We start from the raw sequence: 15,604 nt of genomic DNA, 5'->3' as shown, positions 1-15,604 counted from the left end.
CGCTTTGGAGAAGAGCTTGACTCCCTCTTCTTTGGGGCAGCCCCTGAGATACTGGAAGGCTGCTATCATGTCCCCCCTGGTCCTTCTCTTCATTAAACTACTAGACAGACCCAATTCCAGCAACCGTTCTTTATATCTTTTGAGCTTCCACCCCTCTAATCCTCTTTGTTGCTCTTCTCTGCACTCTTTCCAGAGTCTCAACATCTTTTTGACACCGTGGCGACCAAAAACTGGATGCCGTATTCCAAGTGCGGCCTTGCCAAGGCCTTGTAAAGCGGTATTAACGCTTCACGTGATCTGGATTCTCTCCCTCTGTCGATGCATCCTAGAACTGTGTTGGCATTTTTCGGCAGCTGCCGCACAGGGCTGGCTCCTGTTTAAGGGATGGCCCACTAGGACTCGGAGGTCCCTCTCACAGTTGCTACTACTGAGCTAAGTACTATGAGAAACAAAATGTTTTCAAAGGAAAACAACCCAAGATTCCAAGTGCCTTTTGAAAAAAAAAACATCTTTGGGGTAACACTCCGCAGAGATGCATCATCCTAAGTCGCCTGGCCTGGCCTGGTAGCTTAGCCTCAAAGCCAGCGGGAAGTGTGTGGTCCGGTTAAGCCGCCCTGCAAGCTACTCCATTTCCTTCTGACCCACGTAGGCCTTCTTCCCTCCGGCCGATACGCACCCAGGATGGAGCGAAGGTGTCCCTCCAGTGTCTGCAGGACCACGTTCTTGATGTCCTGGACGTTTTTCCCCAAAAACTGCTCGCAAGCCACAGCCAGGAGTTCCTGCTCGGTCATGATCTTCACCTGCGGGGCAAAAGGGGTCAGCGTGGGGGTGGGGAGTCCGCAGAAGACCAAGGGCTCGCTTGGCTTCTAGGATCGCCCCAGCTTGGTTGGGCTGGGAACCCCCAGAGCCAACCCCCCTCCCCGCTTTTAAGAGCTTCCAGTAGGGGGCACCGATCAGGAGAACAACCCAAGGAGAAACGGTTGACCTCCGGTGTAGACACGGAAACGGTGGACCCGAGTTAAACCTCCTTTAGAGTCTTGTATGCGGCTAAGTTCAAGGGGTCTCCGCCTTAAAAAGGGTCTCTGGGCCCCCACCCGGGCACAAAAGGCGAGGCTTCCAGTTCATTAGACAAGTATTTTTTAACCTAAAGAAAATTTCAAGGTAGGCGGACTTCAACTCCCAGCATTCTCCAGCCAGCACAGCTATTTGAATTGAGGGGTCATTCTATACCGCCGCCCCCCCCCCACACACCCAGACTCGTGGCCTGTTGCAGATTTTAAATCTGTGTTTCTTTGGGCACTTGGAGAGGGTGGACTTCAACTCCCACAATGCTCCAGCTGGCTGGCTTCCTGTTAGCTGGGGAATTCTGGGAGTTGAAGTCCACTCGTCTCCAAGCGGGCAAGATTGACAAAAGCTGAACTGGACCAGGCAGGAATCAGCCCCAAATTCTATGGTCAGCATTTTTTTATACCTCTCTTCCTCCGTAGCCCCCACTTGCCCCCTTACCCCACCCAGCCCCCCCATTTCAAGACCCCAAGATTATTTTGCAGTGGATGCAAACACAGCCAAGAGGTAGAAAGAGGTTGTCCTTGACTTACAAGAACTTGTTAAGTGACCGCTCGGCAGTGGGGAAAAAGTGACCGTTTTTCACTCTTACGAGCACTGCAGGAGGCCCAGGGTTGCGCGGTTGAAATTCAGACACTTGGCCACTGACTCACATTTGGGACGGTTATAGCGTCAATGGGCGGGAGCCCGATTCCCTTAACAACCGTAAGAATTGCAGTGATTCGCTTAACAACAGTGGTGAGAAAGGTCGTAAAATGGAGCAAAACTCGCTTAACGTCTGTTTCGTTTAGTGACAGGAGCTTTGGGCTCCCTTGTGATCCCAAGCGTATTTTGGGATCCAGGCAAGGAAAGGAATCCAGCAGACAGGCTCTGTTAAAACTGTGCAAGGAAGAAGGGTCAGTAAATGGGTCTGGGGGAGGGAAAGAGGGTGGAGCAGGTCAATGGGAAGGGGGTTGGGCTAGAAGACCTCTGAGGTCCCTTCCATAATCCCTAGGATTCTACTCAAAGTAAAAAATTCCTAAATTCCGAAGCCCCTCTTGATTTTTACAGGGTCCCCCTCCCACTTAGCTGGCTTACTTTTATTTTCATCTGGCTTGGTGTTTTTTTATAATGTCCTAAAAGCAGGCAGTCCTCAACTTACGACCATTTGTTTACTGACCGTTGGCACTGGGAGGGCGGGAAAAAGGCGCTTACAACTGTCGCAGCAGTCCCCAGGGTCACGTGATCCAAAATTTGGGCATTCGGCAAACAAGACACTTAAAATGGTGGCAGCCTGTTGGGGAGGTGAGATGGTTGAAATTTGCGTCTTTCCAACAAGCCAAATCCAAAGCCGGATTTAGAACACGGAATTGTAGGGTTCCAAGGGACCTTGGAGGTCTTCTAGTCTAACCCCCTGCCGGTGGCAGGAGACCTTATACATCAGGGGTCTCCAACCATGGGCCGCTTTAAGAGTCGTGGACCTCAACTCCCAGCTTAGCTGGCTGGGGAATTCTGGGAGTTGAGGTCCACGACTCTTAAAGCGGCCCATGGTTGGAGACACTTGTCCTAGCTCATTCTGGGCAAATGCTTAGTGGCTGCGCAACGCCCTTCACAACCACACTGAGGGCCTTAACAACCATGGCCAAAAAAAAGGTCGCAAAATCAGCCGAGACTCCCTAAAATGGCTCGCTTAGCGACTTTTAATTCTGCGGTCGTAAGCTTGAGGACAACCTGGATACCTGGAAATAATTGGGGTCCGTGGTGCCCTCTGAGCTTCGTTGCAGACCTTTCATTACCCAACTAGGTAATGTCATCAGTGCTAGAAGGGAGTGAGGTTTGGTCTTTGTAGAAATAACATAGGTGGTTTGGATAGAATATTTGTAGCTCAGGGTTGAAGCCTGGGGTGCCCTCTGAGCTGGGGGGTTTCCCTTGCAGACGTTTCATGACCGAACTAGGGAACATCATCAGTGCTAGAGAGGAGGAGGATGAGGACGACAACAACTGTGGGGTCCTTGGTGCTCTCTGAGCTTGGTACTTTTCTTGCAGACATTTCATGACCCAACTAGGGAACGTCATCAGTGCTAGAAAGGTGTGCGTGCGTGTGTTCCTCTCTATAAAACGAAAACTCTTCCTTCCAGCACTGTTGACATTCCCTAGTTGGGTCATGCAGCGTCTCCAAGAAACCCACCAAGCTCAGAGAGCACCCAGGACCCCACGTTTCAACCCTGAGCTACAAAGATGCTCTTCTGCCGGTGCGAAATAGACCCCACCCCGGCAGCATTGCTGACAAACGGCTCCCGGCTCCACATCTGTCCTAACCCTGAGCCAAACGCTGGAAGACACCAAACGGAAAACCGCAGCAGAGGAGAACCTCTGTGGGGCCAGCCCCACGACCCGTCTCGAAATCCGGCGAGGCAGATTTCCCCTGGCAGGCTCTCCGTGACGTGTGGAGGAGGGAAGCACCCATTTAGCGACCAAGTGAGAAGAAGCAGCAGCAGCCGGGCTTCCCACCCGAAAGGTGGCCGCTGTGCAGAGTGCAGGCTGGCGGTGGTGGCGGCGGCGGGGGGGGGAGTGAAGAAGCCCCCGTCCCCAGCTTTGGCGAAAGAGAGGCCCCCTCCGTCTGGGTGAGCGCCGGCCTCCTGGCCGGCAGGAGGGAAGGTTAGACCGCACACATGCATTCCTCAAAAGAGCCGCCGGAGGTACCGTACCTGGGCCACACCTGTGACAGTTAAAGCTACCCCCTCCGCCGTCTCTACGTCCTCGCACCTGGGCTGTAACGTCATTATCTCTAGGGAAATCCTGCCAAAAGACGTAAAATATTGGCGCGTTTCCAGGTGGCTGGCCCGGCTCTCCCCTTCTTCGCTGGGAGGAGGGGGGACACACCTGCTCAGAGGCTCCAAGGTAACACGGAGGCTGTACGCTTCCCTGCATTTGGGGTGCGTGTGTGTGACCGGACTGCCGGTTTCCTTCAGCCTCCCAACCCCCCCAAAAAGGTGAGTTTTGTGGGAGAGTAGCTTTCCGCTCATCAAGGGGATTGTGAGATGCTGCTGGGGCTGGGAATGGTGGGGGGGGGGGGCACAGGAAGGTCTGACTTGCGGGACCTACGGTGTGTTCTCCCCCCTTGCAAGCCCCCCCCGAGGGAAATGGCTGGAGGTCCGGAGGCTGAAGGACGGACAGCCCCAAAGACGCCAAGAGTTCCTGGCTAGCTTCAGCCCTAGTGTCACAAGATCCACGGGTGGGGACCCTTCCCTGGCCTTGAAAATTAAGGAGGGACAACCCCCCCCCCCGCGTTTTTAAATAAAGACAGTAAATAACCTGGCAAGCCATGTGTGAATGTGCCTGACCTGTAAGAGTATCTGCAGTCTGATAGTGGCTTCTTTTATTAGCCCCGGGATTCCTATCGTTTTTCATCTTCAGCAATGTTAAAGAGTATGGACTTCAACTCCCAGAATCCCCCAGGGTGTGTGTAGGTTCCTGGGGAACTCTGGGAGCTGAAGTCCGCCTACCTTCACATTGCTCGTTCGGAGAATGCTTGCCTTAACAAAACCTTCAAGTGAATGGCAAACCTATTATCTCCTTCTTCTGTGACCCGGGCTAAGCTGGTCTTCAGAACTGACCAGCAGCAGAGACTGGCTGCTAAGACCACCGGCTTCAGAGGGGGCTGTTTCTTGTCTCGAGACCAGAACAAACCCTGGTTTCCTCTAGGGAAGGGGCTGCCCTACATTGCTGGCCCTCCGACCCTTCCCCTGAGCGCTTGCCTCCAGAAATCGCGGGCGTTCCCGTCACTGGAGGTTTTTAAGAAGAGGCTGGACAGTCACTTGTCTGAGATGGTATAGGTTCTCCTGCTCAAGCAGGGGGCTGGACTAGAAGACCTCCAAGGTCCCTTCCAGTTAGTTCTATTCTATTTTATTCTATTCTATTCCATTCCATTCCATTCTATTTCCTATTCTGTTCTTCTATTTCCTATTCTATTCCATCCTATAATTCTTTCTATTCTTCTGTTCTATTCCATCCCATAATTCTATTCTATATTCTATTCTATTCTATCCCATAATTCTATTCTATTCTATTCTATTCTATTCTATTCTATTCTATTCTATTCTATTCTATTCTATTCTATTCTATTCTATTCTATTCTATTCTATTCTATTCTTCTATTCTATTCTATTTAATTTCTATTTAATTTCTATTCCATTCTCAGACTAAAGCAGGGTTATCTGGTTAAAATGTCCAGAGGATGGCAATAATGGACTTGAAGCTTAACTTCTTTTTTGATGGAGGGTCTTTTGTTTTGTTTTTTTAAAGCAGGTGACTTTCTGGTGTGGAGATCGAGACCAACAGATGTCCCAGGTCAGACCTGGGTGTTTTTACAGACCTCGGGCCACATCTGGCCCTTTGGCTCTTCCTATCCGGCCTGCACGGATCGCTTTTATCTTGAAAACAATTGTGTGTTTTTTCCAATTTCTATACGTCCTCGACTAATGACAGTTCACTTAGTGACCGAAGTACCAATGGAAAAAAAAGGGACTTGTGACCTTTTCTTCATCACTGCAGCATCCCCATGTGGTCACGTGATCAGAATTCAGACGCAGTGGCAACTGACTCATATTTACGACAGTTGCAGCATCCCAGGGTCACGTGATTCCCCTCTGGCGACCTTGCAACAAGCAAAGCCCGTGGGGGAAGCTGGATTCGCCTCACAGCTGTGTCGCTAGCTTCGCAACTTAACAAATGTGACAAGAAAGGTCGTTAAAGGGGGCAAGACTTACTTAACGACCATCTCGCTTAGCCACGGAGGTTTTGGGCTCATTTGTGGATTACCTGTATCTTTTTTCTTTCTTTTTCAGGGTCCCCCAGTGATGCCAAACTGGACGGGGAAGACGAGACTCGTCTTCTGAGCGCCCATGGTGGCTGCGCGGCAAACCGGAAGTCTTTTTTTTCTTTTTCTTTTGGCAAGGTACCCATGTCTGTGCGCAACCTCACAGCCCCATTGGCTCTGCTGTCTCCACAACAATCCCACTTTCTCAGGTGTCTCCTTGGGACAATTAATGGCTCACGCCTACCCCAGGTTGGCGGGGGTCTCCTTGGGCAAGAGAGACCTAGCATGGGGTGGAACGGTTTGCCCCAGTGCTCAGCTGCCCCCCCGACAGTTCTTTGACCCCTTGGCCGGGTGGTGCTGTGTAAAGTTTGCGAAGCGCCGTCCAGGGTGAGCAAGTGCCACGGAGCCTTCCCCATGCGCCCCTCTGGATTACCATGGAGGGCACGAGCAGGTAGCCAGAGCCAGGGAGAGAAGTGGGGGGGAGCCAAGGAGAGAGAGAGAGAGGGAGGGGGAGAGGGAGAGAGAGAGAGGGAGAGGGAAAGAGGAGTGGGTGCCAGGAAGGGCCCGCCGGAGGAAAAACGGGCCAGAGGGGGTCCCGGTCTGCTTTGCCGCTGCTGCTGCTGCTGTGCTGCGTAGGACAGGAGGCAAGACGGAGAGGGGTTAGGCAGACGTGTGAAAGCGGGACGGTTATTACCTGAGCGACCCCCGTTACGTACAGTGGCACCCCCTCCGACGTCTCAATATTCTCACAGCGACATAGGATGGTCATGACTTCCAAAGACAGTCTGAGCAGCGATAAATAAGGGTGGGACACCAAACACACAAGGCGGTTACCAGAGAGCAACAGAAGCCCCTCGCCGAGAGAAAAGACGGGCTTTGTGTGTCTGTGGGGGGGGGAGGAGAGGGGGGAAGTGGGCGTTATCGAGGGCAGGAAGCTTGGCTTTGTGGGTGGGTGGGTGGGCGCTCCGACACATGGGGGAGATCAGCCTTTTCCAGCAGGGTCCGGGCAGATGGATCGCCCCCCTCTTGGGGTCCTACACCCAGGAGGGGGGCAGTATTGGGGTGCAGAAAGTCCTGATAGGACCTGAGTCCTTGGTGGGAGCACCCCATGGCCACCTTTCCCCCAGAGACTGCTTTGATTTCTCTTTCCAGGCATCTGATGTAACGGGTGGCAACGGACGGACCGAAACTCATCCAGGAGAGAAGCAACCCAGAACTAAGGAGGAATTTCCTGACAACTGGAGCAATGGGTCAGTGGAACGACTTGCCACCAGAAATTGTGGATGCTCCATTGCTGGAGAGGCTTTTGAGAAGAGACTGGACAGCCATTTGCGTGACACGGTCTAGGGTCTCCTGCCTGAGCAGAGGGTTGGGCTAGAAGACCTCTAAGGTCCCTTCCAGCTTTATATTATTATTATTACTATTAGTACTACTGTTATTGTTGTTATTATTGATCATCGCACAGTCAGCCAGATGTTGACTGGATATGGCATTTTTGTCTATCGAGTCCTTCCCAAGGACCTGGGATAGGCAGATGTGGATGTTTGATGGTATTACAGATCTCGTGGCAGGATGGAAGCAGTTCCTGGTAAGGCTGCCTTTTGCAATTGACTAATGGCGAATTTGTCAGTGCCAATGATGGTGTTCAAGTGGTGCTTCAGATGATGATGATCATTATTATTATTATGCTTTTATTCATAAAACATGAAACTCAGTCAACTGAACACTCAAAGTGACTGGTGCTAATGGCTGACACAGGTTGCATCCTAGGTATCAACCAGGTATCTCCTTAAAAGGTAAGATGTTCCGAGTAGCGCAATTTTTTTGCAGCTTTGCTGGAGTTAATGCAGGAAGCTGCAGTTTCTCGAGGTGTTTTGCAAAGTTTTTGGACCTAGTTCCCAGTGCCCCGATGACAATGGGTAGGCACTGTTACACGTTTCATCCATAATCGCGCAGTTTTGATGGATGATGATGATTCCTGGGTCCCTTCCAACCCTGTTATTCTGTTAATCAATCAATCAGTCAGTTGATCCCTGGAGGTCTTTAAGAGGAGACTGGAGATCCACTTGTCTGAAATAATATTAGGGTCTTCTGCCTGAGCCGGGGGTTGGACTAGAGGACCTCACAGGTTCCTTCCAACTCTGGTATTTGGGGCCCGCTTTCTCCGCCTCCTGTCCAGGGGTGCTTCTGCTTGCCCATTGCAGTGAAAGCCAGCAGGCTGAGCCGTGGGTGGGAAGCTGTGGAGAGGGGGGGGGCTCAAGCCCCAATAATTTTTGGGCCAGCAGGTTGACTTTTGACTTTCTTAGGGGCCTGGTAGAAGAGGGAGCTGAAGTCTGCTGCGGTTCTGCACAGCCTCTTTTCTGCTCGCAAAGGGACCCTGGAGGTCCTCTAGTCTAGTCCAGAGGTGCCCAATCTTTTGGGCACCAGGGACCACTGGTTCTGTGTAGAGGTTTTTTTTCCACGGACCGGAGGGTGCGTGGTTTTGTGTGCTGCCTGCATCTCACGGATGGGGCTTTGTTTGTTTCTGAAAAACAAACTGGTACCAATCCACAGAGTGGGGTTGGGGGGACCCCTGTTCTAGTCCGACCCCCTGCTCAAGCAGAAGACCCAATGCCAGGGATGGACAAGCTTGAAACTTTTTTAAGATTTGTGGACTTCAACTCCCGGGATTCCTGGGAGTTGAAGTCCACATGCCTTAAAAGTTCCCTAGGCTGGACACTCTTTATCCTACACCAGGGGTAGGCAACCTCGGCTCTTTTATGACTCGTGGACTTCAACTCCCAGAATTCCTGAGCCAGCTATGCTGGCTCAGGAATTCTGGGAGTTGAAGTCCACGAGTCATAAAAGAGCTGAGGTTGCCGACCCCTGTCCTACACCATTCCGGACAAATGGCTGTCCAGTCTCTTCTTGAAAACCTCCAGCGATGGAGCACCCACAATTTCGGGTGGCAAGTCGTTCCACTGGCTAACTGCTCCAGCTCATTTTGCGAAGATTCTCCGTCATCCAGGCCATGGTCGTCCCAAAGATGTTTTTTTTTTCAGGAGGCAACTGGAGTTTCTTGTTTTTCCTTTGAAGACGTTTCTCTTCTCATCCCCGGAGCTTCTTCAGCTCTGACTGGATGGTGGGGAACAGAAGGATTTATACTCCTTGCAGAGGGCTGGTCATTTGCCTCCTTTTGGAGAGTCGTTGAGGCCACTTGGAGGTTTGCCTGTGTCCTCGGGGTCACCTGAGCGGTGCAAATGGGTCTGGGGGCTTCTTGGCTGCAGGATGTTTTCTGCCCTGGGTCCCTTCTCTGTCGGAGACGGGCGCAGGCCGTTGCAACAGGAATCCTCCCATTCCCCACCATCCAGTCAGAGCGGAAGAAGCCTCTGGGATGAGAAGCGAAAGGTCTTCAAAGGAGAAACAAGGAAGTCCAGTGGCCTTCTGAAAAAGCTCCAATTAATTGCACCTGCTTTCACTGGGCGGCCTGCAAAAGCACAAACCGGGCCGGTGGCCTCTCTTGCACGGAGGATGCCCGGGAAGGAAGGAAGAGCCAGGAGAGACCACCCCCCAGCCCTCCCTCCATCTCTCCCCACTCCTGGGAGAGGCAGAGGCTGGAGGCCACCACCCAGGGGCCTTCAGGCTGGCAAGCCGTCCCAAGGTGAAGGGGGGACCCTTCCCTTCCTGCTGCCCCCCCCTCCCCTTTCCCAGGCGGAGCAGAGGGGAAATTCTGTCTGCGCAGCGGCCCCTTCTTCTGCCCCGGTTCCCCCAGAGCAGGAAGGGAAGGGGAAGGGGGGGGAATCTGCTGTCCCTCTGTAAAAGGGGGCCTGGTGGGGGCTGCGAGGACTTTGAAACAGAGTCCTCCCCCTGTGCTCCGAAGGCTTTCCAAATGGGGACCTGGTGCCGACTGTGGGGACCTGCAAAGGGGGCCCTAGAAATTTCGAAGGGAGCTTTCAGGGCCACCTCCTCGCTCCTGGCCCTCCGTGGGGCAGCCCAGCTTCCACCCCACCCCAGCCCAGAGGAGGACTCCCCCCCATCTTTGGGTCTTCCCCGGGTAAACCCAGAGCCTCGTCTTTTTCTGTGTTAGCACAAGCAGAAGGGGGAGGAGACCCCGCCCGCCCGCCCGCCCACCCCTGGCACACCATCCTGTGCTGCAAAGCCTCGCCCACCGCCCAGGGTGCCTCACACAGCAAGGACAACAGCACCATCACAAAAAGGGGGTGTTAGAGGCTGCACAGAAGACACACAGCGAGGGAGGGGAAGAAGGAAGGAAGGAGGGAGGGAGGGAGGGAGGAAGGAAGGGAGAGCGAGGGAGCGAGAAGGATAGAGGAGGGAGGGAGGGAAGAGGGAAGGAAAGAAGGAAGGAGAGGGAGGCAGAGGAAGAAAGGACAGAGGGAGGGAAAAAAGAGAGGGAGGGAGAGGAAGAAAGAGCAGAGGAGGGAGGGAGGGAAGGAGGAAGAGATGGGAGACAGAGAGAGAGGGAGGAAGGAAGGAGAGAGGGAGAGAGAGAGGGAGGGAAGGAAGGAAGGAAGGAAGGAAGGAAGGAAGGAAGGAAGGAGAGGGAGGTAGAGGAAGGAAGGAAGGAAGGAAGGAGAGGGAGGTAGAGGAAGGAAGGAAGGAAGGAAGGAAGGAAGGAAGGAAGGAAGGAAGGAAGGAAGGAAGGAAGGAAGCTTCCCATCTGGGCTGGCGCCAAGCCACTGGATGCCCATTCATTAGCTGCAGAAGGCAATCCTTCCCATCAGAAGCCCCAAGCGCCCCCTACTGGCTCTGGAGAGCAACACATACACAACCGGAGGAGCAGCCTTGCTCACCGGTTGGTTGTGTGGTGGGACAAAAAACAACAACAACAAAAGCTGAGGCACTTTTAACTTCTGGGGTTAAAAACAAGGTGAAAGTTAGCATCAGCAAATGCAAAAGGAAAAAACAAAAACCAGAATGAAGAAATGGGAATATCCAGAGTTGGGCAATCGGCGTCTCCAAGCTTCTAAAAAAATAAAAAATAAATAAAGGCAAAATGCCCTTGTCACGTTCTAAGAATGGAGCATATTCACCCTCCAAAAACATGCTTGCGTGTTTTACTGGGATGTTTTAAAAGATTTCCGGCGTGGCCACAGCCTGTGTGTGTGTGTGTGTGTGTGTGTGTGTGTGTGTGTGTGTGTGTTCTTAAACTCACGTGGTTTGGTCACGCCTGCTCACAGCGGCCTTTCGGTTTGAAGTTACAGTGTGAAAAGTTAACGCTCTCTTGGGGAGAAAGTGGTAATTAAAAAAAGACAGCTGTGAAGTTGAATTAGGACTCCTAAAATAATGGAATTTTCGCATTTTAAGAACCAATCCGGCTGCCTTGAGCCTGGGACTCGGGAAAGGGTCGTTATTTTACCTCAGGGCTCTTCCAACTAGGCCCTTGGATGACTCGTGGACTTCAACTCCCAGAAGTCCTCAGCCCAGGCACGCGTGCCTGGGCTGAGGAATTCTGGGAGTTGAAGTCCACGAGTCATCCAAGGGCCGAGTTGGAAGACCCCTGTTTTACATGGATGAGCTGAAGCGTAAACTCCTGATTTTAAGGAATGGATTCAAGAGAGGCGTTCTTTACACTATTAGTTTTTGAAGTGTCTGCTCTCTTTTTGAGGGAGATGGATGGTCTAGAAATGCAGAATATAAACCAATACATACCTAGACCAGGGGTGTCCAAGCTTGGCCCCTTTAGGACTTGTGGACTTCGGCTCCCAGAATTCCCTAGCCAGCCATGCTAGGTGGGGATTCTGGGAGTTGAAGTCCACCCATCTTAAAGCATGCAGGCTGGGGAATTCTGGGAATGGAATTCCACCAATATTAAAGCAGGCTGGCTGGGAATTCTGGGAAATGAAACCCACCCCTCTTAAAGCAGGCTGGCTGGGAATTCTGGGAATGGAAGTCCACCCCTCTTAAAGCAGGCTGGGTGGGGAATTCTGGGAACTGAAGTCTACAAGTCTTAAAGAGGCCAAACACCCCTAGTCTAGCTTCTACTACCAAGGAGAGTATGGAGAAATGGATTTTTACATGATCTACATTTAATAATGTTCGGAGGCAAATTAATGCTTTATCAATATATATGGATTTTCCCCCCTAAATTGTTTGTTTTCCTCTGGCATTTAGCTTATTTGAATCCCCACCAACGTATGCTGTTTCTTACTGTATTATCCCTTACTGTATGGTTTGTTTTCTTACACTTCACTAAAATGAAATTATAAGTAAACTTCCTGTGTTAACAATGGAGGCCGAAGTCATCCTGATTTATTTACTTATTTATATTCATTTCTACAGGCAGTCCTTGACTTACAACCGTTTAGTGACTGTTCAAAGTTACACGAAAGGACCTTGACTGTTTTTCGCTCTTAATGACCGTTGCAGCATCCTCGGAGGTCAGGTGATCAAAATTCGGACACTTGGCAACTGACTCGTTATTTATGACGGTCACGGTGTCCCGGGGGTCATGTGATTCCCCTTTTGCAACCTTCTGACCAGCAAAGTCAATGGGGGGAACCGGATTCGCTTAACGACCATGTGACTCACTTAACAACGGCAGGGATTCGCTTAACAACTGTGGCGAGAAAGGTCGTAAAACGGGGCAGAACTCACTTAACAGCTAACTTCTTCAGCAATAGAAATTCTGGGCTCAACTGCGGTCGTACGTTCGAGGACTAGCGGTATTTCATATTTCTTAACCAGAGATCTGCCTCGGGAGAGTAGCTCTGGGTGGACTACAAATATCATATTGATGTCCAAAGAGCTTCAGTTTTGGGGTTCAGAAGATTAAGGGGAGGTTTGCGCCTACTGGTTCGGGGTTCCTATCAATGGGTGGCTGTTCTGAGGCTGAACCCAGGGAACAAATTGGACCTGGTTTGCACTAGCCCAGGGGTAGCCAATTCTGGACTTCAACTCCCAGAATTCCTGAGCCAGCAAGGGGGAACTATGGCCCCATTCATGACTGGTGGACTTCAACTCCCAGAATTCCTGAGTCAGCAAGGGGGAACTATGGCCCCATTCATGACTGGTGGACTTCAACTCCCAGAATTCCTGAGCCAGCATGGCTCAGGTTGGAAACCTCTCCCTTTCCCCTCAGCATAGTTGGCTCAGGAATTGTGGGAGTTGAAGTCCACGAGTCATAAAAGAGCCAAGGTTGCCTATCCCTGCACCAGGGGTCAGCCTACTCTTTCTAGGAGCAGGGAGGATTTTACCAATCCAGGGCTGGACAAAGATGGCAGCGGGCAGGCAACCAGGATTTATTTGGTCGTTCAGTTTGGGGTGCTGTCCAAATCAAACAAAATTATGGGGTCCCTGGGTGCTCTCTGAGCTGGGTGGTTTTCTGCATACCTTCCAGGACCCAACTAGCTAATGTCATCAGTGCTGGGAGTGAGCAGGGCTCACCCTTCCTAAACCCCGGTTTTCCCCTCTGTACTTTTAACCCTGTTGTTGTTAGCTGCGAAGTCGTGTCCGACCCATCGCGACCCCATGGACAACGTTCCTCCAGGCCTTCCTGTCCTCTACCATCTTCTGGAGTCCCTTTAAGCTCACGCCTCCTGCTTCAGTGACTCCATCCAGCCACCTCATTCTCTGTCGTCCCCTTCTTCTCTTGCCCTCAACCTTTCCCAGCATGATGCTCTTCTCCAGTGAGTCCTTCCTTCTCATTAGGTGGCCAAAGTCTTTTGAGTTTTAGCTTCAGGATCTGGCCTTCTAAAGAGCAGTCAGGGTGGATCTCCTCTAGGACCGACCGGTTTGATCGCCTTGCAGTCCAAGGGACTCGCAGGAGTCTTCTCCAGCACCAGAGTTCAAAGGCCTCAATTCTTTGGCGCTCAGCCTTTCTTATGGTCCAACTTTCACAGCCATACATTGCAACTGGGAAGACCACAGCCTTGACTATACGCACTTTTGTTGACAGAGTGATGTCTCTGCTTTTTAGTGTGCTGTCTAGATTTGCCTGGCTTTCCTCCCCAGGAGCAAGCGTCTTTTAATTTCTTGGCAACAGTCCCCATCTGCGGTGATCTTGGAGCCCAGGAAAATAAAATCTGTCACTACCTCCATTTCTTCCCCGTCTATTTCCCAGGAATTGAGAGGGCCGGATGCCATGATCTTGGTTTTCTTAATGTTTAGTTTCAACCCAACTTTTGCACTCTCCTTCTTCACTCGCAACAAGAGGCTCTTTAGTTCCTCTTCACTTTCTCCCATTAGAAAAAGGTATCATCTGCATATCTTAGGTTGTTGATGTTTCTTCCAGCAATCTTAATTCCAACTTTTGATTCATCTAGCCCTGCCTTTCTCATGATGTGCTCTGCATATAAGTTAAATAGGCAGTGCGACAGTATACAGCCTTGCCGGACTCCTTTCCCAATTTTGAACCAATCAGTGGTTCCGTGTCCAGTTCTCACTGTTGCTTCTTGGCCCGCATATAGGTTTCTCACTTTTAACCCTACTTTACCCTTTTTGAGAAAAGGCTGGGCAGCCATTTGTCTGAAATGGTACAGGGTCTTCTGCTTGAGCAGAGGGTTGGACCAGAACAGGGGTCCCCAACCTGTGGGTCACCGCTCATTTGTGCTAGCCCCACGGCTGCAGGGTGCAAAAACAGGATGCCACGCCTCGGGGCGCAAAAATGGGGCACTGCCGCACCGTGGGGTGCAAAAGCGGGTCACCGCCATGCTGCAAGGTGCAAACTGGGTGCCACCACACCGTGGGGCGCAGAAATGGGCCACCACTGCACCGCGGGGCGCAAAAACAGGGTGCTGCCACACCACAGGGCACAAAAATGGGGCGTTGCCGCACCGCGGGGCGCAGAAACAAGGCACTGTGCCAGGCAAGAATGGGGCCGCCTCATTTGCGGTGCAGGTTGGTGACCTTTGGACTAGAAGACCACCCCCCCCAGGCCCCTCGTGCTGTTATTTAACCCTATGAGCAGAACACCATGTTAACCCTAAGAGGGCACGACGGCTCAGCGGTTAAAGATGCTGAGCTTGTCAGCTGCAAAGCTGCACAGCCAGGGTTCAAGACCTGAGCGCCACACGATGGGGCAAGCTGCCATTTCTTGCTCCAGCTCCTGCCCAGCCAGCAAAGCATTCAAATGCAAGTGGATAAATAGTGGGAAAGCAACAGCATCTTGTGCGCCTCGACGTACGGTCAGGCTGGCCACGGAAATTGTCTTCGGACAACGCTGGCTCCCTCAGCTAAGAAAGGGAGGTGAGCACTGCCCCCCCCCTGCCGAGTTGGACACATAGCACGGATGATGGTACCTAGTTTGAGCAGGGGGCTGGACTAGAAGACCTCTAGGTCCCTTCCAGCTCTACTCTGCCTTGGTGGAGCAGTGGGCTAATGCCTCCTTAAGTAACACCAGCTGCCTGCAGTTAGTGCAGGTTCGAGTCCCACCAGGCTCAAGGTTGACTCAGCCTTCCATCCTTCCCAGGTAGGTAAAATGAGGACCCAGATTGTTGGGGGCAATAAGCTGACCTTGTAATAATGCCGCTTGGGGTGTGTGTGAAAGCCCTAACAAGCAGGCATATACATAGAATGAAGGCTACTGCTAAGCACATTGGTTTGTGCTTCTTAGATTGTAAGCCGCCCTGAGTCTTCGGACAAGGGCGGGATATAAATGGAATTAAAAATAAAATAAAAATAAAAATAAAAATACTCTATTCTAGTTTGGTCATGAAACACCTGCAAGCAAAGCACCAAGGACCCTGCAGTTCAACTCTGAGCTACAAAGATCCTTTTTCATCACAACCAGGATTGGAACAGCCA

The 15,604-nt window shown here is 51.6% G+C and overlaps 1 protein-coding gene and 1 long non-coding RNA gene across 9 annotated transcripts in view; one reads left to right on the top strand and one right to left on the bottom strand.

Moving 5' to 3' along the window:
• Positions 1 to 15,604, bottom strand: part of FLOT2 (flotillin 2) — a 41,006-nt gene that overhangs the window by 7,226 nt on the left and 18,176 nt on the right. For 2 of the 8 annotated variants that reach the window (XM_083379814.1, XM_083379815.1), the window contains one exon: positions 677 to 800. In XM_083379814.1, the coding sequence (XP_083235940.1) occupies positions 677 to 791 (115 nt within the window). In that variant the 5' untranslated portion in view covers positions 792 to 800. Of the gene's footprint in view, positions 1 to 676; positions 801 to 3,752; positions 3,844 to 5,865; positions 6,149 to 6,557; positions 6,649 to 15,604 lie in introns of those variants that run through there. The other 6 variants (XM_083379816.1, XM_083379813.1, XM_083379812.1 and 3 more) reach the window with 6 other exon arrangements.
• LOC310632888 lies at positions 5,864 to 7,577 on the top strand. Its single transcript, XR_014490929.1, has 2 exons — positions 5,864 to 6,001; positions 7,016 to 7,577. It is a non-coding gene; the product is annotated as an uncharacterized lncRNA (long non-coding RNA).

Source organism: Vipera ursinii (genome assembly GCF_947247035.1).
Source record: "Vipera ursinii genome assembly, chromosome: 1".
Taxonomy (NCBI): domain Eukaryota; kingdom Metazoa; phylum Chordata; class Lepidosauria; order Squamata; family Viperidae; genus Vipera; species Vipera ursinii.
Note: the sequence above shows the minus strand (reverse complement) of the source record. Positions and strands in the feature narration are given on the sequence as shown.